At 37.1% G+C, this 24,580-nt stretch overlaps 1 protein-coding gene across 2 annotated transcripts in view; it reads right to left on the minus strand.

The window, feature by feature from the left end:
* SHOX (short stature homeobox) overlaps positions 1–23,882 on the minus strand; it is a 34,922-nt gene extending 11,040 nt beyond the window's left edge. The window contains exons 1-4 of one of the 2 annotated variants that reach the window (XM_044287208.1): positions 23,550–23,882; positions 20,893–21,101; positions 16,185–16,242; positions 14,708–14,796 (exon numbers count right to left, since the gene is read on the minus strand). In XM_044287208.1, the coding sequence (XP_044143143.1) occupies positions 14,708–14,796; positions 16,185–16,242; positions 20,893–21,101; positions 23,550–23,817 (624 nt within the window). In that variant the 5' untranslated portion in view covers positions 23,818–23,882. Of the gene's footprint in view, positions 1–14,707; positions 14,797–16,175; positions 16,243–20,892; positions 21,102–23,549 lie in introns of both variants that reach the window. The other variant, XM_044287207.1, reaches the window with a different exon arrangement.
* Positions 23,883–24,580: the final 698 nt, after the last annotated feature.

Below are 24,580 nucleotides of genomic sequence, written 5' to 3' on the forward strand. Positions count from 1 at the left end.
TTCACGCGTGTGATAAAAAACTGAAGGTTTACAAACAACATCTCCTAGCAACCATCAGTGAAAAACACATCGCATCCGCACTTGCTTATGGATGCAATGTGTTTTTCACTGAAACCCCATTTACTTCTATGGGGCCAGGGCTGCGTGAAAAACGCAGAATATAGAACATGCTGCATTTTTCACACAACGCAGAACTGATGCGTGAAAAAAATGCTCATGTAGACAGACCCATTGAGATTAATGGGTCAGGATTCAGTGCAGGTGCTATGCGTTCACGTCACGCATTGCACCCGCGCTGAAAACTCACTTGTGTGAAAGGGGCCTAAGTCTTGCCTGGAAAGAATAGGGGTTAAGCTGCAATAATAGAGAGTGCACTGATGAAAGTTGAGGGGTTCTCATGAACAGTTGAATTACACTGCCTAACTTCCCGCCAATCATACAATCAAGAGATATGTAAAAATTTTGGGCCAATATAGATGAATTTGTGTCATGACTGACCACTGCAGATTACCCCATTGTTTTTTTTTTATCCTGCACTGCTGTTGAATGTTATTGTACTTCTTTTTTTCTCTTTTTAATTTTGCAATTTTGTATTTATCTTGTAGCTTGTGTATATGGAATACCATTTTAAAGGGTCAGAGTTTCAACGTATAATAAAATATATATATATATATAATATAAGGATAATATAAATGTAATCATAAGGTATACTATAAACTTGTACAAAACATCTTTGTATTTTTATTTAAATTAAATTCAAATATTTGGCCATATAAAAATCCAGTGAAAGGTGTAGGTCTTGGCCACTGATTTGAATAAATTGGCACAAAATGTAGCCAGCAGTAACAGGAATTTTACATGTATTCAAGTATTCATGTTATCTTTTTTTCTGGCTCACCTATATCATTAATATATTCAGGCTATTAGGAGACTATATTTCATCACTAACGGTGAAAATGAAATATGTTTGCAGCCTCTTCTAAGGCTGAGTGTGGCACAGTGTAAATTTGTCATAAGGTACTCATGTTTGTCTACATTTTCTACCATAAAATCAAGCTGAAATGGCCAAAGAAAAATGACTTTGATTGAAAACATTTGTTTTGGACATCTGTCCAGCAACCACATGTATGCTTGAAGTTTGCCACTTTTTCCATACAAACATCATTTTCGTCAATATAAGTTTAGGTGGCCAACAGTCTTATAAAGACCAGATTGTATTGTGCAAAGGCCTGGCAGCATTCGCTCATTTTGCAGTGTATCAAGGGAGAAATTTGAGATGCCAATTTACTTGCAACATGCCTTATAATTAAATCAATGAATAAATATGACATTATCAGACATACAACTAGTAGCTGTTTGCCGTATAATATTTTTTCCTTTAGATTGCTGATTACAAAATCACTTCAGTTCACACCTAAATATGAACTATAGTTTTGCCCCAAAAAAACTACTGAAAGAAAAAATGTGTTTAAATGATGAAATTACAAATTTAAATTTGCCACCATCATGGAGAAATGAAAGATGTATAACTGATGGATATCTGTGATGATTTCAGATATGCAGAGCATTTTTCATCTAATGTCAATGTTCTGTTTTCCAAACGTTGCAGAATAAGCATTTAGAGATTATTTGCACGAAGATTTTGTGACATTTTCATTTTTACACCATTCACTAGAGATGAGCGAAGTTTTCAAAAATTCGATTTGGACGATTCGTCAATTTTTATTTTTAAATTAGATTCGATCTGAATTGATTTGTAATGAAGCGCGTTAAAAATTAGCTATTTCCCGGCTGCAGGGAGCGCGCATCTCGGTGTACATCACTGTGCATTGCAGAAACATGCATAGCTAGTTCGCTGTGGTAGTAAAACAGTTACTTTGCGTCAGTAAAACAGGCAGGTGACAGGCATAACTCTTAGGGTTCATGCACATGACCATATGTATTTTGCGGTACGCAAAACACGGATCCACAAGAAATACAGATGACGTCCTTGTGACGTCCATATTGCATCTGTTTTTTTTGCAGATTTATTGTAACAATGCCTATCTATGTCTGCAAAACAGACAAAAATAGAACATGTTCTATCTTTTTTGCGGAACAGCCATACATATGGAAAAGGAATGCAAACAGAGTAATTTCAGTTTTTTTTGCTGACTCATTGAAGTAAATGGTTCAGCATATAGGCCGCAAAAAAAACCGGAACGGACACGTAAAAAAAAAATGTTCGCATGCATGAGCCCTTGGATGATACTGGCAGCTCTAGCCTGTCGCTGCAACTGCTGCTACCACTCCCCTTCTTCTACTGCTACTTCTGCCAGATCCAGAAACATTTTTGCCACTGTCCGTTCCCTTGGAAGACACTGGCACTTGTCTGTTGGACATACTTACTGTAACAGTAGCTATAAGTGTAAAATAGCAGTAATGTCAGGGCGCAACTTCACCACAATTACAGAATGAAGGATTAACGGATTTACTTATGTATAAAAGAACATAAACCCCCAAAATCAGTACTACCAGACCGCTATTTCACCCCAAATACAGAATCAAGGATTAATGGATATACTTATGTATAAAAGAATGTGAAACCTCCCCAAAATCAGTAGTATCAGGCTGCTATTTCACCCCAATTAGAGAATCAAGGAATTAACAGATGTACTTTATGTATAAAAGAATGTGAACCCCACCAAAATCAGTAGTATCAGGCTGCAATTTCACCCCTATTGCAGAATCAAGTATTAACAGAAATATGTATGTATAAAGGAATGTGAACAACTTAAAATCAGCAGTATTAGAATGACTTTTAACCCCAATTAGTGCAGCAAGGTATAATAGAATGGCTTCTCTATTAGCCAAACGTTACACTGTTCAATCAGCCCCTGCATTCCCAATAGTGTGGATAAAGTCTCCCTATTATATCCCTACACTATCTCTGTGCTGTCCCTCAATAGTTCAAAAGTAATATTTTGCAAAGAAAGTCTTTCCTAATCACTGTCCCTAGCGCCTGTCACGTGTCTCCCTGCACTAAGTTCACAGTAAAATGGAGGACACTGGACAGGATGAGGCTATTTATAGGGCTGTGACATCACAGGGGCTGGCCATCTGCTGATGGGCTGGCTGCACGGCATTATGGGTGATCCTTCCTTCCCATGCTTCTTACTTTCACTAACATGTGCAGCAGCCATTTTAGAAAAAATTGAATTCAATACAACGAATCACCAGGAAATTCGGATTCATGGCAAATTGAATTTTTCCTGAAATTCTGAATGAATTCCACTTTGTTAACTTTGATTCGCTCAACACTACCATTCACTCCAGTTTTGAAAAGTGGGTGGGAAAGGTGGTGAACACCGTAAAGTTTAAACTGTGGTGAAATTGCTTTTTTTCCCCAATTTCACCCCATTTGGAATTTTTTTCCAGACTCCCACTATATCTTATGCAATATCAAATGGTGCCATTAGAAATTTCAACTTGTCACACAAAAAACAAGCCATCATATGGCTTTCATAATTGCATGTAACTAACAATTTTGTATAGCCACTGAGTTTTTCAATAAACTATATCTGTATAATGCCACCAGCTGTTTTCCTTTCCTAATTTCTCTGTTCACCATGCTGAGGTGGTCACACATGCCCAGTTCTATCCTTCAATTGCCACAAGCCATATACTGTGAAACTTATATAACATGTTCCCTTAGCTGCCAGCTTGCGATAAGTTTAGCACATTCTTAATGTTAGTCTTTAAAACTGGAGCAGTATTGTACAGAAAAAATTTAGATTCCAGATCTTATCTTTAAAAAGCTGTCTTGAAAATGAGAGAGGCAATCTCATTGGCTGCTCCTCCAGTTTTCCTTTGCTCCAATGAAGAAACATTTTCCCTCAAGATGAAAGGGGTTCTCCCACAAAAAATATTTTACATTTTTCAAACCAGCACCTCAATCTGAATTATTTTGTAATCCATGTGAGGTAAAGGGTGGGTTCTAGGTTTGTTAGAATATTGCCATATACTATATGCTGTCTGGTTTCATATGGCATCTGTAAGCAGATTTCTATGGATGAAACTGACCTGACCTGTTGCATGTGCACTTGGTAGCTGAAGGTATCTCTGATGGTCACATTTTCATATATCCTTGCATTGCCAAGAAAAATTATCTTTTAATATTTGCAAATTATCCTCCCAGGGGCATTGCCATTACACAAAAAGGCTACACTCTCTCTGCAACTGTTGCACCTTCTCCACTTTGATTGACAGGGCCAGGTGGTAAAAACATGATCACACCTGCTCTATGAAGGTGCAGAGGGTGTGGTAGTTGAGCTAAGCCCCTAGGAGTGATGGCAAAGCCCCCATTGGTCCTAAAGGCTCATTTACATATATTTGAACATCATTTTTATCAGCAATGTGAGCATATCTAACCACTAGAACAACTGCTTGAGAAAGATTCCATGGAGTGAACCGAAACGTCGTGCCCAATTGGTGAATAAAGCACATGTCACTTTATTGGAGGGGCCGCTGTATCCTTTATTTTTAACCACTAGAACAGTGATCTATATGTAAGTAATCCTGACTCTACATTTAAGCCAGCTGAAAAAAGTTTCTACCTGGGAAATCCCTGTAAATTCTTAGGATCATTCCTTTGTAGATGTTAACTAGATGCCTTTTTTGGGATGGAATGGTGGAAACTATCAACTTCAAAACTAGAAACTCTTCAGACTTCTAATAATTTTTTTATAGCGCATCTGCTTCATAAACAACAGCCTGAATGGATGTAGGGTGTTTCTTAGCAACTGACCATGTGACCAGAAGGTGAGATCAAAGCTCTCAATATTCTTGTACAGATCTAAAGGTGGAATTCAACAGAGTGACCTAGCCTATTCTCCCTGGTTCTCTCAAACCAGCTGTTAAAAGAATCCCTGCGGGTGTCACTTGAGTACACGTGCCAACAGTTACCTCCATAGAACTCAGTCAGAACTGGGGACAGTTGGTTACCAACACAGCCCTACAGCATAAACAGGAGACCAGATGACAAAAGGCCAGTCAGCTGAGACTAGTGGAAGGCTGGATGTCGCTTCAATCAGTGGCATCTGGCCAGAGAGTGAATGAACAGTGTTGAACAGTTGGTGTAAACAAGGGGAAAGCTAAGGGAAGCTAGTAAACTATGTCAGGGTAGTCTGGCCACAATACTCATGAGAAGGGTGGAGGGTACATGTCCTACTTTATGGGAAAGCCAGTGTAGAAGAGCCCTGTCCGTGTCTTTCTGGTATGCAGATAGCATTCCACAAAACCCTGATATGCCCTGCATTACTGCCTGATGGCAGGGAACATGACACTATAGGTGGGCCTTATTCCCAGGATACACTATGCATGGCACTTATTTGCAGAGGTCATGTGTACAACTACTGTTTTGGTTGCACTATGAGTAACTTGTCTCTGTATAGAAGGTGATGATGCGCAAAAGTGAGGACTCAAAGACAAGATGTAACTGTGAGAGACAAATTGTAGATGGGGAAGTCATCATGGCAGTCTGGACTACACTGAGAAGAAACTTAAAAAGAAAAACTAATACAAGAAGACACCAGCTGTAAATCATTGGGTACGAAGGCTTATTCTGCTTGTGACGGTGTCTGATCAGTACTTTATCCACTCATATAGTCCACAGCACTATGATGTTGTGTGGCACCATTCTTGTTTGTATAGCAACAACTCTCAGCATATCCTTATCATTGTTCAGGTCCTATTGAAAGGTGTAATATCACATGGTTCAAACTTATATTGTAGGGGTCAACCTGACTTTAGTAGGAATATCTAGTAGGAATAATTAACACTAGCACATTCTGCCCCAGCTTTCAGAGAGATTAAAGTAGCAGCCAATCCACAGTTCCCTAGCACATATTTTTTTTCTATCACTGGAGACGGAAATAGAATATATAATAAATTCTATATAATAAATAGAAATATACCAAACATTTCACTCGGCACATATTCTGAAGTATGCCTCCCAACTGACATACACATTATTCAAAATGCATTATATAAAAAAAAGTCTAATTAACAGTTAATTACATTTTTAAATAAGGAGTTAGTTGTTATTTTATGATCCATACATAAGTATTCATATTGCGCACACAGTATATCTGACAACAGTTACTTCTGTTCAGTTAATACGTTCACATTTACCACATTCTTGAAGATATATGCAGAGAACAGGGCAAATTTGTGTGCCAATTCATCTGAATGTGGCTCCCAAAAATCCATGCGATTCCCGTGCTAAACAAGTCCATTCATTTTAATACAACTGATTTTTAGTTACACAAATTTCTGCAGCAAATCAGCCACATGTAAATGTACACCTCTAATGGCCTTCACATAAATGAGAGCAGAAGAGTAGGCACGAGTGAATGTTTTATCATTTCAGCTTTCATGGCAGCTTTTTGCATAGTGCACTTACAATATGATGAAAGACAGAATGCTGTTGTTCCATTTTCTGCTTTTAAACATGTGATTAGCCTTATGATTGTGGACTTAATATTTGGAGGAAGCCTCAAGGTCTAAAAAGACTCAGATGAACTCTCATAACAAAGATCGTTGCCCATGCACCTCAGTACTATAGAAAACCTTGGAAAAACAATCATTTACATAAAACGATTACAAAATTAAAGCAGTACCTTGTAAAGTAAATTAGTATATATGATAAAGTAAAAAAAAACACTGTATCTATTTATAGATCTGATTTTATCTCTTAATACACCAAAAATATAGCTATGATATGGGAAAATAAAGGTAAGGCATTTTTAAACTCGTATAGTGCGGCGCCTATGGTAAAGTGCATGTGCATGAGAAGGGGAGATAAATTAGTTTGTGCACTTTAATATACCCTTAAAGGCAAAAAAATAAAAAATCTGTGTACATATTTTAAAAATGTAAAGTACCACTACAAAAAAAAGAAACAATTAAAAATTGGAAGACCTAATGTCAAAATATTTCACCATGAGACCCTTGCTTACTGAAAATTTCTGAATGGTGTATCCATTAATATGCAACATGCCTATATTATTAATAGTTAAGTAGCTTAGTACTGATGTTGTGTGCTACAGGAGGTTTTCTTAGGGAACCTGTCACATGGAAAAAGATGTCTGAGCTAAAGGCAACATGTTGTAGAATCGGAGGAGCTGAGAAGATTTGTAAGAAAGAAATCTGTAAAACTTGTATTTTACTCATTTAAATTCTTGCTCGTTTTGGACTTTGAAGTCAAGGCGTCGGTTCTATCAGTGATTGACAGCTCTCTCTGTACACACAGTCATAGATGGAAGCCTGTCAATTATTGATAGGACCGCCTCCTTAACTTCAAAGCCCAGAAAGAGCAGGAATTTAATTGAATGACATGAAAGTTATACTGAATCTTTTCCCATAAACTACATATCAATCTGCTCAGCTCCTCCTACTCTACAACATGCTGCCTGCAGATGAATTCATATTTTCATGCTGACAGGTTCCCTTTAAGGTACTTTCAGGTATTGTATTCTTTATGCTTATGCTTTTACTGTTTTCGTCCCCTCTGTATGAATAGCAATATACTTCCTATGATGCATAAATTAAGATATCCCTAATGCCTTTTAAAGTTACATATGGTTACTTGCTAATAGAGTGTAGTCTATTGTGGAAGTTCAATTCAGTTGTTCGGTAAACTAGTCTCTGTATCCAAAGATAATATTCAGAGGCAGATTGGGAACTTTAAGAGGCCCTGAAAAAAATAAAAAATAAAATAAAAGTGGCCCCATGTTATAGGTGGTTCCAAATTGACAGAAGGCGGAGCAACATGGACAGGGACAACAGAAATAAGAGGGCCCTGCAATACTGTGCACAGTTGAGTTCAGGAGGACATCTGCAGCCAAGTGCATAAATACCTGATTCTCCTATTAATTAACACTTAGGGCTCATTCAGACAGCCATATGCTGTCCGCAAAAATGCAGATCCGTTTTTTTGGCAGACGTGTCCGCAAAAAAAAAACGGATTGCATTGCGTTTTTTTGCTGATCCATAGACTTCAATAGAGCCATGTCATGATTTTTACTGACAAGTATAGGACATGTTTCATTTTTTTGCTGAGCTGTGCAATGGAAGAAAAGGTCCCCATAGAAATGAATGGGACAACATCTAATCCACAAAAAAACAGATCCGCATTTTTGCAGACAGCATACAGCCGTCTGAATGAGCCCTTAGAGCTACAGATCATTATGTACCCGACTAGCGGCCATGAGGAGGCCCCCTAATCATCGGCCCACCAGGAAATTTCTCTGTAGGGTTTATGGCCAGTCCACCCCTAGTAACATTAGACCAATGTTAGGTTCAAGAGACCCTTTCATAGGGATACATTTTTTTATCATCTGGGGAGAGTTGGTGTAGTCTCCAATCAGTACTAGTGTGTACAAGTAAGGCTTCACTCACATCTCCATTTGGTAAATCCAGTAGTCTGTTCCAGAAAAGGAGAAGACTACTGGAGTTACAGTATCTGGTATAGCCGGATACTGCTGGACACCTTCAGATACACATTCACTATATCGGGATCAGGCAAGAATATGGCGGTTTTCTGGTAAAAATGTTGTCTTTCTGTCAGAAAAATACCACTGCATGCAATAGTATTTTTCAGGTAGAGAGCCAGGATTTATGCTGGAAACCCACTGGATCCCTTTATAGTAAATGTATGCCTGGCTATGTTGGATATGGTATTTTCGGCACTCTGCTCCTTTGCCGGAACAGGCTACCGGATTTACAAAAACTGAGATTTGAACAAATCCTATCAGTCTATACTGTAAACAATGATAGAAGAATACTTAGCCTATGTTCATATCTCTGGCACAAACTCCAGTACCTGTCCCAGAAGAAGAACACAATACTGGAGTTTACCATATCCAGTACAGTCTGATACCTCCACACACCACTGAAAAGCCAATTAAATCTGCAGTGGGTTTTAACAATGCCTGTAGTAATATTAGAAATGTTCTAGGCTATCACTGGCTTCTGCTTCTATGTGACCCAGTCCTCAAAGAGATGCTGCCCAAGAAACCAGCCATTACATATAGACATAGTCAGTCTCTAAAAAATTCTAGAACAGATTCCTGCAGCTACAAGGAACCTTTTATCCAGACTTGTCAATAAGAAGGCTTACTGGACCTTCAAGCTACTGACATTAAGGCTCCATTCACACGTCCGCAATGTGTTTTGCGGATACACGGAGCCACGCATCCGCAAAACACGGAAAGCGGCAATGTGCGTTCCGCATTTTGCTGACCGCACATTGTCGCACTAATAGAATATGCCTGTTCTTGTCCGCAATTGCGGACAAGAATAGGACATGTTCTATTTTTTTGTGGAAACGGAAGCATGGATGCGGAAGTGCGGATCCGCAAATGTGGATGCGGACAGCACATTCCGGCCCCATTGAAAATGAATAGGTTTGCACCGGTTCCGCAAAATTGCGGAACGGATGCGGATCCATTTTGCGGACATGTGAATGGACCCTAATGTCGGAGGAGCTCAGTGAAACCATTGAACGAGTCAGTTTAAGTAGTATGGTAAAATATATCTGCTCCATCAATATATATTTGGTACTTTTTATTGTGTCATCTGTGTTTATGCTATTATTGAGTGCAAAATTGTTTTATACATTTTTCGGCAAACTTTCGAAACTCGTTAAATTAATAAAACAATTCCTTGACATCCTGTGCTCTTCAGCCTGCTGCTTTTTGACATTTTTCCCCACACCACCGTATACTGCCGTATGCCCATTAACATAATGGGATATGATGTGGATCTGTATAAATGTCAGTTCTCGGCCACACAAATAACACTACATGCAACCCATTTGTCCAACCATAAACCAGCCATTGAATCTCATTATGGCCAATAGGGATCCTGTGGTGCCTGGGGGTAAGTCCGGTACTTAGTTCCTCTGCTGAAACTGATTACTAGAGTTTGTGCCATAAATGTGACTTTACCGTTAGTTGTACTGCACTCAGTCATGGCACTTGTTTAATAATGTGAATTTATTTTAAGTTAATTGTGTATACTTGTTTAGAACTGACGTATGATTTAGTTGACTTTAATAAAGGAATACTAAAGAAAAAATGCAAGGGAGCTGGTGTAGATTTAGACAAGCAGTATATACACCAAAGTTATATAGAGGCCGGAGCCTCTACCTACCTTAGGTGCATCTAGCGCAAGGGGCATTAAGACTCGCATCTAAAATGCTGATCTTAATAAAGATGTGTTTGCATTTACTTTAAATGTATAGTCAACCCAATAGCATTTAACATGACTATCATTTAAATTCAGTCATATTCATTTAAAAATAAATCTCTGTAATGCTAAAGTAGCTGATTTTAAGAATTTTACAAATATTTAAATTTCCCAAAATATATAAAAATGCTGTTCCATAGACAATTTACATTTCCAAAGTAATTCCAGAAAATGATTGCATTTTACCCATTTTAGGCCAAAATATTGAACTGTTCTGTCACAAAGGGTTAGCTGTTTGTCTAGCTGTTTGGCTGTACTTTTTACTTTCACTTTGTGCAGGTTATCTAATAGACCTTATCTGTAATTTACTAAGAGGTCATAAACACTTATCTAAAGGGGTTTTCCCACTTCAGCAAGTGACATGTATCATGTAGAGAAAGTTAATACAAGCCACTTTCTAATGTATTGTGATTGTCCATCTTGCTTCACGTTATACATGTCTCGTTTCCATGGTTACGACCACCCTGCAATCCAGCAGAGGTGGTCGCACTTGCACACTATAGGAAAAAGCGCAGAACTCTCTAGTGGCCAGGACATAGTTACATAGTTGATACGGTTAAAAAAAAGACTTAAGTCCATCAAGTTCAACCAAGGGATAGGTGGGGATGCGAATCCCAGAAGGAAGTGAGACTCAGATTTCTACACGTTTTCATAAGCATTAATGTTGTTTACTTTTAAGAATTCATCTAAACCCTTTTTAAAACTGTCCACTGTTCCTGCTGTGACCATGTCCTGAGGTAGTCTATTCCACAGATTCACAGTTCTTACAGTAAAGAAGCTTTGACGCTTCTGGATACTGAACTTTTTCCCCTTGTCTTTTGAGCACATTTTACATGGAACAGTTTTTCACCGTATTTTTTGTATGGCCCATTTATATATTTGTATAGGTTACTCATGTCCCCCCTTAGACTTCTCTTCTCAAGACTAAATAAATTCAACTATTTTCATCTTACTTCATAACTAAGACCCTCCATGCCCCTTATCAGTTTAGTCACTCTCATCTGTACTTTTTCCAGCTGCAGTGCATCCTTTCTATGGACTGGTGCCCAGAACTGGACTGCGTATTCCAGATGAGGCTGCACCAACGCTTTGTAAAGTGGTAATATTACATCTCTGCCCCGCGAGTCTATGCCTCGTTTAATGCATGACAATATCCTGGAGGCCTTAGACGCAGCTGATTGACACCATCACCTTTAATAAAGACCAATTTAAAAATATATATTTTTAGCTCGAAATGACTACAATGCAACAATTTAAAAAATTGCCCCAAAAGGTGCCCATAGCCTTTAAGTTGAATGTCAGAGTTTATATAAGTCATGACCAAGACTAAATGGCTAAAAGAATTTTACCGCAAGGGTGTTTTCATTTATTGCAAGACAATGTATCATTATAGTTCTTCTGTGCTTTCCAATAAGTAAAACTGTTTTGTAGCAGTTTTCACACAACCACTTTATGTGAATGAACCCTACTGTGTATGATAAAATAACCCCTTTCGTCCACCTTCATGCTATTCCCACCAGTTTTGCTTTGCCCCATAATATAGAGCAAATGATATCCAATGGGACAAGGCTGCATGCAGCATGCTCCATCTAAAATGCAATATGTACTATTTAAGCCTGAAAAATAGGAATCTATCATGTGAAAAAGATGTGTGATTAGTTTTATATACATAAGCAATGGCATGCATATCATAAAGGCTTCCCATGCTGAGGGACTCATGTTTTACATTTCTGTGAAATGCATGGGCATGTTATGGGTCATTACTTGCATTATGATTATTATTATTATTAATATTATTATTAATAATAATAATAATAATAATAATAATAATACTTAATTATTATTATTATTCTACATCTAGACAACCTATGTTGTGTGATTTCCACTACATACTAAATGTTTTACCTAAACCACATAGACGAGTGATCAGAGGCATACTTTGACTAGAGGTCACTCAAGGAAATATCAAAGTTAAGAGCGGACCCCTCTTAATGCTTAGAAAAGATCACACCACTGCACAGTTATCCATCTAGAGCATGAAGGAACTTGTAAGTGACAAGGAAGGAATGACCTTCTGGCTGTTGTTTGCCCCCTTTTTCACTAGCTTTAATTTGCCTGTACAGAAGAAAATTATAGCTTTAGTTTTCACTAGGAACAGGAATAGGACCAACCTGGACTCCATAAGTCCCACAGCATTAGCATTAGATACCTCTATGATACGTATGCCATTGTTTATGTATATAAAACTAATCAAACATCTTTTTCACACATGATGATCTAAAAATTACATGTCAATGTGACTTCCATCAGGAAGGAAACAGTAAGACCCACGCCATATAAGTCTGGCGATCCAGCTCAGTTTCCTTCCAGAGTGGTGCAGAAAACTGCGGAGGAAAATTGAAGCTAGAACTTTTCAATGAGATTGTTCTTACTCTTCTGGCACATCAGTTGCGATGTCAGATATCCAACAACACTGGGGTGTTGTGGGTGTGACGTGGGAGGGGAAGAGAACGGTCCAGTATGCCCGTCTCATTTACCATTTTCTATGCCTGTTTTAGACGTAGAAAATAGTCTAAATTTAAGATAGCTCCGAAGTTGTCTTACATTTAAAACTGGTGCCGGAGGCGCCAAAGTTATGGAGAGGCCTGCACCTCTTCATAACTTCAGCAGATCCACTGCCAGCACAGGGCATCTAAAACTCTGGTCTTAATTAATGTGCCTCTAAATTTATATGCAATCTACTAGTGCAGCTACTAACATATTTGAGAGGCTTAAGGTAAAATTTGTATTTATATTACTGGATATACATTACATATATCAGGAAGAGAAATCGGTTCTCTCCAAAAAAGCCTGTCAGATGGGTACAATGGAACCATTTCTGGTGTCCATTTGGCAGGATATTAGTTAGGCAATTTATCATCTATATATTGTTTTGCTAATTAAAACCATACTGATAAATATTATTTTTATATAGTATGTTCTCATTTCCTGATTGTAGACTTATTATTATGTATTTTCTGTACGTGATTATGAGGACAGTTATCTTGCTCGAAATGCTATTAACAGCATCCAGACATATGTTTTACAGCCACATGGACCATAGGAAACCATTGAGATGGCTCAATGACTTCAGCTGGAGAGTGTTCTATAATCTGTGTGTATGTGTGCAGAGAGGGGGATGAGGTGAGCTGTGACTATTACCTATTGGAAAGCCTGTGTTATCTACATATGGGTAATACCTGTTTTTATAACCCTCAGTAATGATAACAGTAATGATAAGGTGACTGCTGAAAAGTGATTTCTACGTAACAGGAAGTGTCAGCTTATTATTAGGCCCAGTGGCTAGAGTGAAAACTGCAAGATTTATTATACACATAGTGAATAACATGAAAAATAGAAAACAATTATTCTAAAATTCTTAAAAATATGCTTAGAGTAAAAACTTGATTTACTCAGTAGGTCACATCCGATGACACATTTCATGTAACATTCCTGAATGAAGGAGTGTTACTCTCAACACTACTTCAGATGAAACAGCTTTCACAGACATCTGGCATTAATGCCAGGAAAAATTGTTATAAAAAGGGCACAACTGAAAACAACAGGATCACTTGGGCTATCAGTTTTCCTACAAATTTTATATCAAGGGCCAGGAGTACCTTAACCTGACCTTCTCACATACGTGAATGAGCCCTTAGATATAAATTTATATATGAGCTCTTCAGAACATACTAGGACAAGTTTCTAGTACTTTACATGGAGGGTATGTAGCATAGCAGCCATTATACAATTTTGGTTATAAAATAGTTTTTCGGGTTGTTCAGAACTTAGAAAAGGTAAAATAGGTTAAAAAAAAATTATAAGTACGAATCACCTATCCTGGCTGCTGCTCTTCCTATACTTAACAGGACTTTGTGATCTCCACTTCCTGCTCCCATCTCAACACACAGAAAATGGCAGGAAATGCCTGCCCAGCCAGTCACTGGCCACAGCAGTAACCCGCCTCCCTCAGTGATTGGCTGAAAAGGCATTTCCAGGAATAGACTGGACCAGGAAAGGAAGACCAGCAGGGACCTGGTAAGCAGTGGTGCAGAGCAGCAGTGGATCAGTGATTTGGATAATACTTATTTTTTATTTTTTTATGAAAAACAATTATTATGATTTATAAGTAATGTTAGGCTACTTTCACATCTCTGGCATGTCAGAGAAAAACTATTGTATGCAGTGGTATTTGCCCAGCTAAAAGCCATCAGTAATGCCGGAATATGGCCGGATCACTGCCGGATTCCATAACAGCCAATGGGGATCTGGTAGTGAACTGTAGATTCCAACAATGCCGGATTTAGTGAATATTTTCACCGGACATATGAAAGTAGTCTTAGATTTTAAATCACAATCTTACAATCTAAAGATTTACCTGCTGGAAAGGCATCCTCAGTGCTCCCATATTCACGTATGGTGCAACTCTACATGTTTCTAAATGACTTGCTGTCCCCAGAATGACTCCTATAAAATATGAAGAAAAAAAATATGTTGACAATGTTTTTGTAAAGAGCAGGTTTGGCACCCTGACTATTTATTTTTCTGGAGAAGTATAAAAAAATAAAAATAAACTTTGATTAAGTACAGTGCCTATGGCAAATCTGACCTATTCACTAAAGGATTTTACTGTAGACCATGCACAGCAGAAATTGATTCTAACCTAATTGAATTCCACCCAAATGTTCCCAAAATTCTGATGTTTTTATTGCGTTAAACCAAAAATTCTGGTCAAAATTTTTGGTGATTCGATTCAGGTGAATTTCTCAAAATGACATCAACTATTTTTCAGATCAGAAGACTGAAAAGATGGAGGAGGAGTATCGCATGTCCCTAGGCAGTGTGTGTGTGTGTGTGTGTGTGTGTGTGTATATACACTAGAGGGCAATTGCTGCCAAAAGGTAAAAAAAATTGTATTTTTTTATATAAAAAATTCCTACAGTGCAATTTGTTTTTAAAGAAGCTGTTAACACCAGCAGCCATACATTTACTCCTAGCCATATATGTCACTGTCCCTTTAAGATTACTAATGCTGGCATGGGTTTAAAGAACTTGAAATGAGTTGCATACAGACCTACAATGTCATCCACAACTTTTCAGGGCAATTGGAGCATTTCAATTCAGATTAAAGTTATTAGGACCTAAATGGAATCACCTGACCAATTCAGAAGAATCGAGTCTGAATTTATTTGTTCATCACTAACTGAATTTTGAAATTATGATAATTGCAATTACAATAATAGGTAAAAAAAAAACTCCACTAGCTTAAAAAACACACACACTGCATGTTTTAACAGAGAGTGGTAAAAAGTTCATTTTTTATGGAGTGATCACATAGTTGGTAACCCTGTTGAAGAATTAGCAAGCAGACCTGAATGTATGAAAATTATTATGTTTTATTACTGAATTTATAATGTCATTGATTCTGCTATTCACCTTCATGCAGAAGTATTCCATTTCACTGTCCTACTTCCATAGTATTGAAGCAGGACTTTCCTACCCTATCTAAACTTAACCTGTATATTATGTTAAATAGTGCAAATATTAAATATAAATACTTGAGAAATGTAATATTTAATAACGTTTAAGAACAAATATGTACTAGCTGGAATATAAAAGGTTTTATTACTACCATTCCCTGAGGCTATACCGCCTAATAATATATCAAAGTTAATATAATGCTTATATTTAAAAAAAAAAAAAAACATACCAGTTGTCTAGAATAGTTGACTGCTGCTTATTGTGGAAGAAATCACATTAAGTTGCTCAGTAGAAGATGTAAAGATAGAAGAACCCTCTGCCACCTCAATTAAGGACCAGACTGCATTGGGTTTGGATCTACTCACCATACCCACCTTTATGCATTTGATTTTCTTGTTTTCTACATTTTGCTCTTCGGTTCTGAAACCATACCTGAGAAACATTAGAGGTTGTAATGATCCTCCAGACAAGAGTGGTTCAGAAATATATAAAAGTAACACCACTGGGTTTGGGATACATATGGGTTACATTTTTATATAATACTAATACATGCAAAATGTATTTTCTAAAACATGACACAATTATACCAGTCCCTCCCACTCTCTAATTTAGCAATTCATGGTGTGAGTGTGTGTATATGTGTTTGGTAGATCAAGTTGTAAACTGAGGGTATGGCCTCTTCACCTATGAAGCGTATGCTGCTTATTTCTCCTGTGTGTGAATGTCTAATATCTATACTCTGCAATACAATAATATAATGACAGAAATATATAAAATATTAGCACATTTCACTATAAATAATACAACATATTCAGGTAATACTAGTACTTTGACATACTACCAAAATATAAGGGAGCTACAAAATTGTTATATGTTGGTATGTTAAAGAGTTTTATTATACTACAACTTTTTTATTCCTATAATATTTTTTTTTTTTTTTATTGAGTTAAACTGTTAGAAAACAGATGCAAAAAAAACATTGTCAGTTAATATCAGATTTGTAAAGGACATAACCATGAAACAAACATTTTGGACTACTGCATTCCTTGAAAAAAATGCTAGTTTAAATGTAGCACTGACCTCCGAATAGTTAGGTTATGGTGGGAAAGAAAGAAAGAAAGAAAGAAAGAAAGAAAGAAAGAAAGAAAGAAAGAAAGAAAGAAAGAAAGAAAGAAAGAAAGAAAGAAAATAGAATAGAATGGATGGAATATATACTTCTAGAAGGCAGATTATGGATTTTTCATATTAAATATACCCGAACTTCTCCAATTATCTGCATACATATCTGCATATTGCTTATATTTAAAAATTACCCTTTAGTTTTCAATCTAAAAAAATGAAATGCCTATACTGATTGATCCCACTTCCACAATGGGGGTGATAATTATTTCAGAGACAGGTAGATGATCATTGGATATTCAGAACTTCTAAACTATGAAGTGATATAAAGTACTTTAGAAACTTTCTTGACAAAGTTCAGTCAGCTCATGTGAAATGTATATTTTATTTTATTCTGATCAGTGTATAATCTACATTCATTACTAATCAACCTGACCAGCTCATTGCTCCGATTTGAAATGGTATATCTTTTCAATCTGCAGCACAATGTCCAGCACCAATATCATCTAAGGTTTGGACTAAATAATATTTAATATGGACTGCAATGACAAAATCATTACAGTACCGCTATCAATAAATATAAGCATCTCATAATAAATAGCCTCAGCAGAAAGGTGACAAGAAGTGCTATCAAAAATGGCATTCTTTTCCAAGTCTACATGGACAATCACTACAATCTCATTCCTACTTGCTACACTTTCTGTATTGCATTTCCCTTCAAGCTTTCTTCAATTGCTTTAATGATGGTCATTTACAAGGCAGTAATTAGTGCAAAGAAACTCCTGGAAGACATTCATCACAGTGCTTTGGAGAAAAATGTCATCTGCAGAAGTGAGCTGGTGAGCAGTGGCCCCATACTTCAGAGGGAGGCAGGAAGGGCTTTCTAACAGGGGTCAGCATAGTTTACATGGCCCACCGCTATCTCTATTTGGCCCTGTGAGGCTGATCCCTCGGCTTTATCAAAGCCACACACCAGCTCACAGGCAGTGTAAATTCACTGGGAACTGATCCTGTTATGGATGGAGATCCAGCAGACAAAGGGAGAAGCGCAATCAGCGTGTAATGTGATTAGGTGCTTGGAGGGGGACACTTTGGAGGGCTGCTGGCACATTGGCAGGAATACATGAAGCCACTGTAGCCATGGGACAAGCAAAGGGGAAGAAAATCATGAGGTTATGATGACAAATAAAAGTGATGAATTAGCCAGTAGGTTAAGCAATAATAAATCAGGGCTGTGATCAATCCCAATTAGGCCTGAATCTGCTAAGTAAAGCGCACTACACTGGTTTAGACAGTTATTTCTTCATTAAGGATCACTCAGTGATTTCTTTCACAAATACTCTAATCTGATTTCCTTTTGATTTCCATTAGAGACAGTGAATAATGACATTTAATTTAGCTGTGCGCCATAAAGCAAGAGCTATTTCTTGTAATTGAATTACTGCCTGCTCCTCACTATGGGCTCATAACTTTCAATTATAACCCTGACAGCTGGGTGGTATGGGGTTCCAGGACACGCTAAAAATAAAAGGTTAATAAGGAGCAGGCAAGCAGAGGAGCAGCAATTTATTTACAGCAAATTTCCACTCTCAATTGAAACTGGATCTTCCATCAACAAGGACAGTATGTGCTTATTACAACAAGGATTGACCATATAAACTCCCTGTCCTGCTCCAATACTGACCCCCACCCCTTTATTAGTTATACTCATTATTAGGAATGTCCTGGTTTTCTGTCACATAATTAGCTTCCTTCCCAAACTGTCCAAATATTCATATTCCAAACAGGGTTTTTTTGAAGCTTCCAAGTTTTTTTTTTGTTTTTTTTCAAGCCTCCACCTGAATCAATATAGACATTTTGGATGAGATCTGAAAGTAGTTTAAGGAGCAATTTTCTGCAACTTTGAATATCCTGAGAAGGTGCTACTCTGTAATAAAAGGCGGAATTACAAGTAATTTGTTTTGCTAGAAAAAAAAAAAACATCAAGGCAAAGGAAGATATTATAGATGTGGAACTGCAGACCTGTGCTAATGATGGTAAAGCTGATACACCCTACAGCCACATAGAAAGTACACAAGGGGATTCGTCTCTAGCGAATTTGTGTATTCATGATGTAAAAAGTGTGTGTGTGTGTGTCTGTGTGTGTGTATATATATATACATATACATACACTATATATATATATATACTACACACACATATATATATATATACATACATACTACACACATCAGATATATATATATACACTACACACACACATATATATATATATATACACTACACACATATATATATATATATATATATACACATACATACTACACACATCATATATATATATTTATATATATATATATACATACTACACATACATACATACATATACATACATACTACACATATATACACATACACACTATATATATATATATATATATATATATATACACACATACATACTACACACATCACATATATATATACATACTACACATACATACATATACATACATACTACACACATATATATATATATACACATACACAATATATATATATATATATATATATATATATATATACACACACACAGACATTGCACTATAAATTCGCAGGATACGAATCCTGGTTTCTTTCACAGGTTGGTGAGGGGGATATCAGCTTTACCATCATGAAATAAATCATCTGCTAGCGCTTTATTGGATATATTGTATTGTGTTTGTTTTAATGTATGATGATAATAATAATAATAATAATAATAATAATAATAATTACAACGTCTAATGCCATGCCACCCGTTAAATCAAACTAGTGTTCAGATAAATAGGATTTCCGAGCATGGGATTCTGCAATTAGTGGAGAAAATATAGTATTTTCAGAATCCTTATTTTCTGTGAATATATTGTTGCATTTCTTGAGTTGTTTTGTCTATAGATCACTTCTGATTGAGCCTAATAGAGATTTAATTCATTGCGTCCTCTCATGAAGGCTGAATGCTCCGCTAAAAGCTCGTAAATACGTTTTACTGACTAAATAATCATCATTTTCAGGATTGTGTTTCCAGCACTTTAAAGGCACAGAGAGAGGGAGCAGATGGAGAGGACTTGGATGTCATAAATCCATATGGCTGTCAAGCGGGTCAGCTGGGGCATCTTCACCCCCCGGCTCAGGATAATCCAGCCCCAAAGCAGCCAGGGAACCTCTAAAGGGGTCTATTCAATTCTGTGGGGGCACCGACAGAAGCTGCGAAATTGTCCTGAAAACTAATAAGACCAAATGTGTCTGTGCTGCCAAAGGGAGGCAGTGGCCGGTGGCAGACTTGAACCCGGCGTGTGCCTACTGGACACCAGTTGCCTATTCTTTCTAATGAGGCAGAAGCCAGTAGGAAAACTATTATATATACTATTGATAATAATGACGGCCTCATTAATGAAAAAACTGGTACATTAGCCTTTGGTTACACACATTGTCACTCAGCTGTGAATTTTTTTTCCCCTATGATCCTTTTTTTAGTGCCGGACTTTTTATTCAATTTTTATTTGTTTATTGTTTTTTTAAACAAATTTATCTATTTATAGAAGAAACATAGATACTGTAGATAGATAGAGAGATAGATAGATAGATAGATAGATAGATAGATAGATAGATATGAAATAGATAGATATTAGATAGATATTAAATAGATAGATAGATAGATAGATAGATAGATAGATAGATAGATAGATATTAATTAGATAGATAGATGATAGATAGATGGATAGATAGATAGATAGATAGATAGATATTAGATAGATAGATATTAAATAGATACAAAGATGATAGATAGATTATAGATAGATAGATAGATAGATAGATAGATAGATAGATAGATAGATAGAAGTCTATAGGCTAGCTCAGGGTGAGAACCCCATGGCAGTGATTACCCAGTAGTTTAGCACATTGTGTGACAGTGCTTCTTACCTGAACCCTGGCTTCAGAGAGTCCTAGTCTCTGACTGAGCTCTTCTCTCATAAACGCATCAGGATAGTGAGTCTCATCGAAAAGTCTTTCCAGTTCATTTAACTGCTCTAAGGTAAAGTTGGTCCTGCTTCTCCTCTGCTTCAGCTTGGTCTGCCCATCCTCGTCCTCTGATTTCACGTCTTCTCTCTTGTCCTTACACTCGTAGATTCCTGCGAGCAGAGGGATTCTCATCAATACCCTGCTATGGTGTGCTGCACTGAGGGCAGACATGACATTACAAGATCTGGATGATAAATGCCCCCCACATCAAGCTTTCTCCTAAAGACAATTAACAAGGTGCACTTCCTCAGATAGTTTTTATTTAGCTCCAGAATAATTGATGGCTGAAATGTGATTTTCCTTGGGAAGGAAGAACTCAGTAATGTTAATAATGACTCTCCATCCGTCATGCATTTCATGAACTGCTGCTCCTATCCTAACAGATACGTCCTAATGTATTCTCAATCGATGACTATTAGTCCAATGGCGGTGCAGAGAACACGGGCAGGGAATCAATTCCTCACATACTGAATAGTAATACCCAACGATCGAGGATCTGTATCTATTTCATACCATTTAATAATGATAATAAATCCAGCTCACTGCGCTATGTGGCTTCATTACACATGATAAATAGATTAACAGCAAACATTTCACTATGTCCATTCTCCTGGGCTCATCCTCTACTGTGTGATCTCAGATCTGAACTCTGACACCACTTGTACCATGCAATACGGAGAGATGGACGATAGACAGATAGATAAATAGACAGATACATACATACATACATAATAGATATATAGATAGGTAGGTAGATAGATAGATAGATAGATAGATAATTCACTTCAAAATAAAATAGACATATACATTGTATAAATATACAAATAGTAATATAAAAGTGTGTATATATATATATATATATATATATATATATGCACACACACACATATATATAAATTATGCTCATTATATAAAAGTCTCATTGTAGGCTCTGTACAGTATAAATGCTTTTATCACTGCATCTTCAATGAACAGGGCAAATAAAGCTCTGGAGGTTAATGGAGCCTCAGTTAGGAATATGATAGTTAAGTGTCAACTCTTCATTTATAAACCCTTTCATGCTGTTACAATAAGGTTTGAAAGGTTAATAATTATAAGCAGTACAATATTAACGGGAGTATCAGAATAATAATAGTAATAATAATAATAATAAAAATAATAATGAACATAGTGGTAATAGAAGTAATTACTAATAATAATAATTAAAATTATAATAAAAGTAGTAGTAATAAAAAATAAAAATAATAATAATAATAATAATAATAATAATAATAATAATAATTTACAGATTTGTCTTTTGTGGAACTACTTTATATATTAAATTCATTACACTTACTGTCGGTTCTCAGAATCTCCAACAGAAACTCTACAAAAGCTGGAGAGATTCGATAAAAACGAGCTTTATAAAATGTTAGCCATGGAAGTTGATTCTTTTCCCACGTGAATTAATCCCTTTGTTCTCCTAGTCCATGTAACTTTTAGAACATTTGCACTTGGTCTGACAAGTATGTATGCAATGACCTGAGAACACACAGCCTGGACAATGCACACAATGACATTCTGCCATATCCCCCTGATTTTGCTAATGTGCTCACTTTTGACATGTCCTTAAAATATAGCATTTTTAATTTGGGGTAATTTTGCATAATGTGAGCATTATTGACTTTTGCTTAACATTTCCTGTCTATGTACAGTATTAGCAAATGCATTGTAATATAATTCTGGTCAAAGCAGATGAAAAAATATCTATGAGGTCTCATATTTCTATCAATTGTAACTGTCTACCTAATACTACTCTATCGATCTAATCTATCAATCTATCTATCTCTAATATCTTTCTATGTATCTATCTCTAATATCTTTCTATGTGTCTAGTTCATATATATCTAATATCTCTCTATATATCTAATATCTAGTTCATATTTATAATCTATCTACCTACCATATATCTCACACTGGTTTTCCCCAGAACCATACAACACATACTTTCATCACAGAACAAATGTATGCTTCCTCCATCCTGCTCTCCCATGTCTTGTTTTTAATTTAGTTCCTCCTGGAGTGCCACCAGATGAAAACGTTTTACCCCCCCCTTCCCCTCCATCATCCAGCCACATGTTTTGCAGGCTGTGTGCAATATGTCTCGGTAAGCAATAGCCATCATAACAATGTGATAGAGGGACACCTGTTTCCCTGAGCGACCCAAACCTATTGGGTGCGCCTAATGTCTGTGATCTTCTACCATGCAGTCCTCCTGGGGGTTGCAGTGCACCACTGGGCCTAATACTCATTGGTAGTCAGGCCTTTACACTATCCGGAAGTTGTCAGACATTATCAACTCCAGAGCTGAAAGTAGTCACACACATCCTGCCATTATTGTGTGGGAAAGCTTCTTAGAGCGAGGTATGATGCCAATGCTTACATAATACAAAACAATACAAAACGATATAAAAGTATCAGAGTAATGTAACCCAGAAGGCACACTAATGGCATTGCTTGTGTGTCTGAAGTTTCCCCCGTGCATGTATCTAACACAGTCCATAAGGATGCCTACTCACCCTCGGATATCCTGCTGGGGTTGTAGTCCTTCAGCTTGTCCTTGTCCATGTCTGGGTGCTCCTTGTAGAGGTGCAGGGAGCAGTGGTTGCCCGTGTCTGTAATGTCCTGGAGGTTGCCATCAGAGTTGCCCAGCTCCCTGGCCCGAGCTAAGCCTGTCTCCAGAACTTCCCTGTATGTAATGGTCTCCTTCTTGCTGCTGCCACCACTGCTGCCATCCTTGCTCTTTTGGTCAAAGGACTTAGATACAAAAGCCGTAAGTTCTTCCATGGCCGCTGCGCCCTGTGATCTTGTATCCACAGAGATCCACTAGGTCTGCACTGGAGATCTGCTCCTTGTGGTATTTCCCCCCTTCTTCCCCGCCGAGGATGCACTGCATAGGGTTAGATCACTCCTGCTGTTATTTATGCCTTTCAATATGAGATCACACTATTTATACATGGATCCTTCAGCCCAACCCCCAGCTCTCCCTGTCTCCAGCAATTACTGACTTCTCCACAGTTGCAGGCGGATTCCTAGCAGCTATCCCCCACCTCAGTGCAGCAATTGGCTTTTCTTCTTATTTCATCACCCCTTGGCATCAAGGCACCTTGATTTTTAGAGAAGTGAGAGGCTCAAAAAGAGACAAGTAAACATACAAAGCACATACAAACGACATCAGGTATCTGCTGCACTCTACAGCTGTGTGTGAATAATGCACAAATGCTGCTTTACATTGCCAGGGGCCACGTGGAGCTAACAGCGCCCAACCAGGGCTATCTGGTGCCAGGGTATCCGCCAGCTCATTCACTAACTTCGATTTCCTTGTACAATATAAGGGCAACCGAATTTCTGCTAAATAAAACAAAGTGCAGATTACAACAAAATACAATTTGTGCCTTTACATTTTTTCCTTCTTTTTGACCCTACATATGATAGTAGATTTCACACAGAGATGTTGTAATTCTTAATTGTATTATTATTATAAAGTTATTTATTATTGCTATTATGCTATATATATATATATATATATATATATATATACATACCATTT

This window comes from Bufo gargarizans, chromosome 3 (assembly GCF_014858855.1).
Source record: "Bufo gargarizans isolate SCDJY-AF-19 chromosome 3, ASM1485885v1, whole genome shotgun sequence".
NCBI classification, from domain to species: domain Eukaryota; kingdom Metazoa; phylum Chordata; class Amphibia; order Anura; family Bufonidae; genus Bufo; species Bufo gargarizans.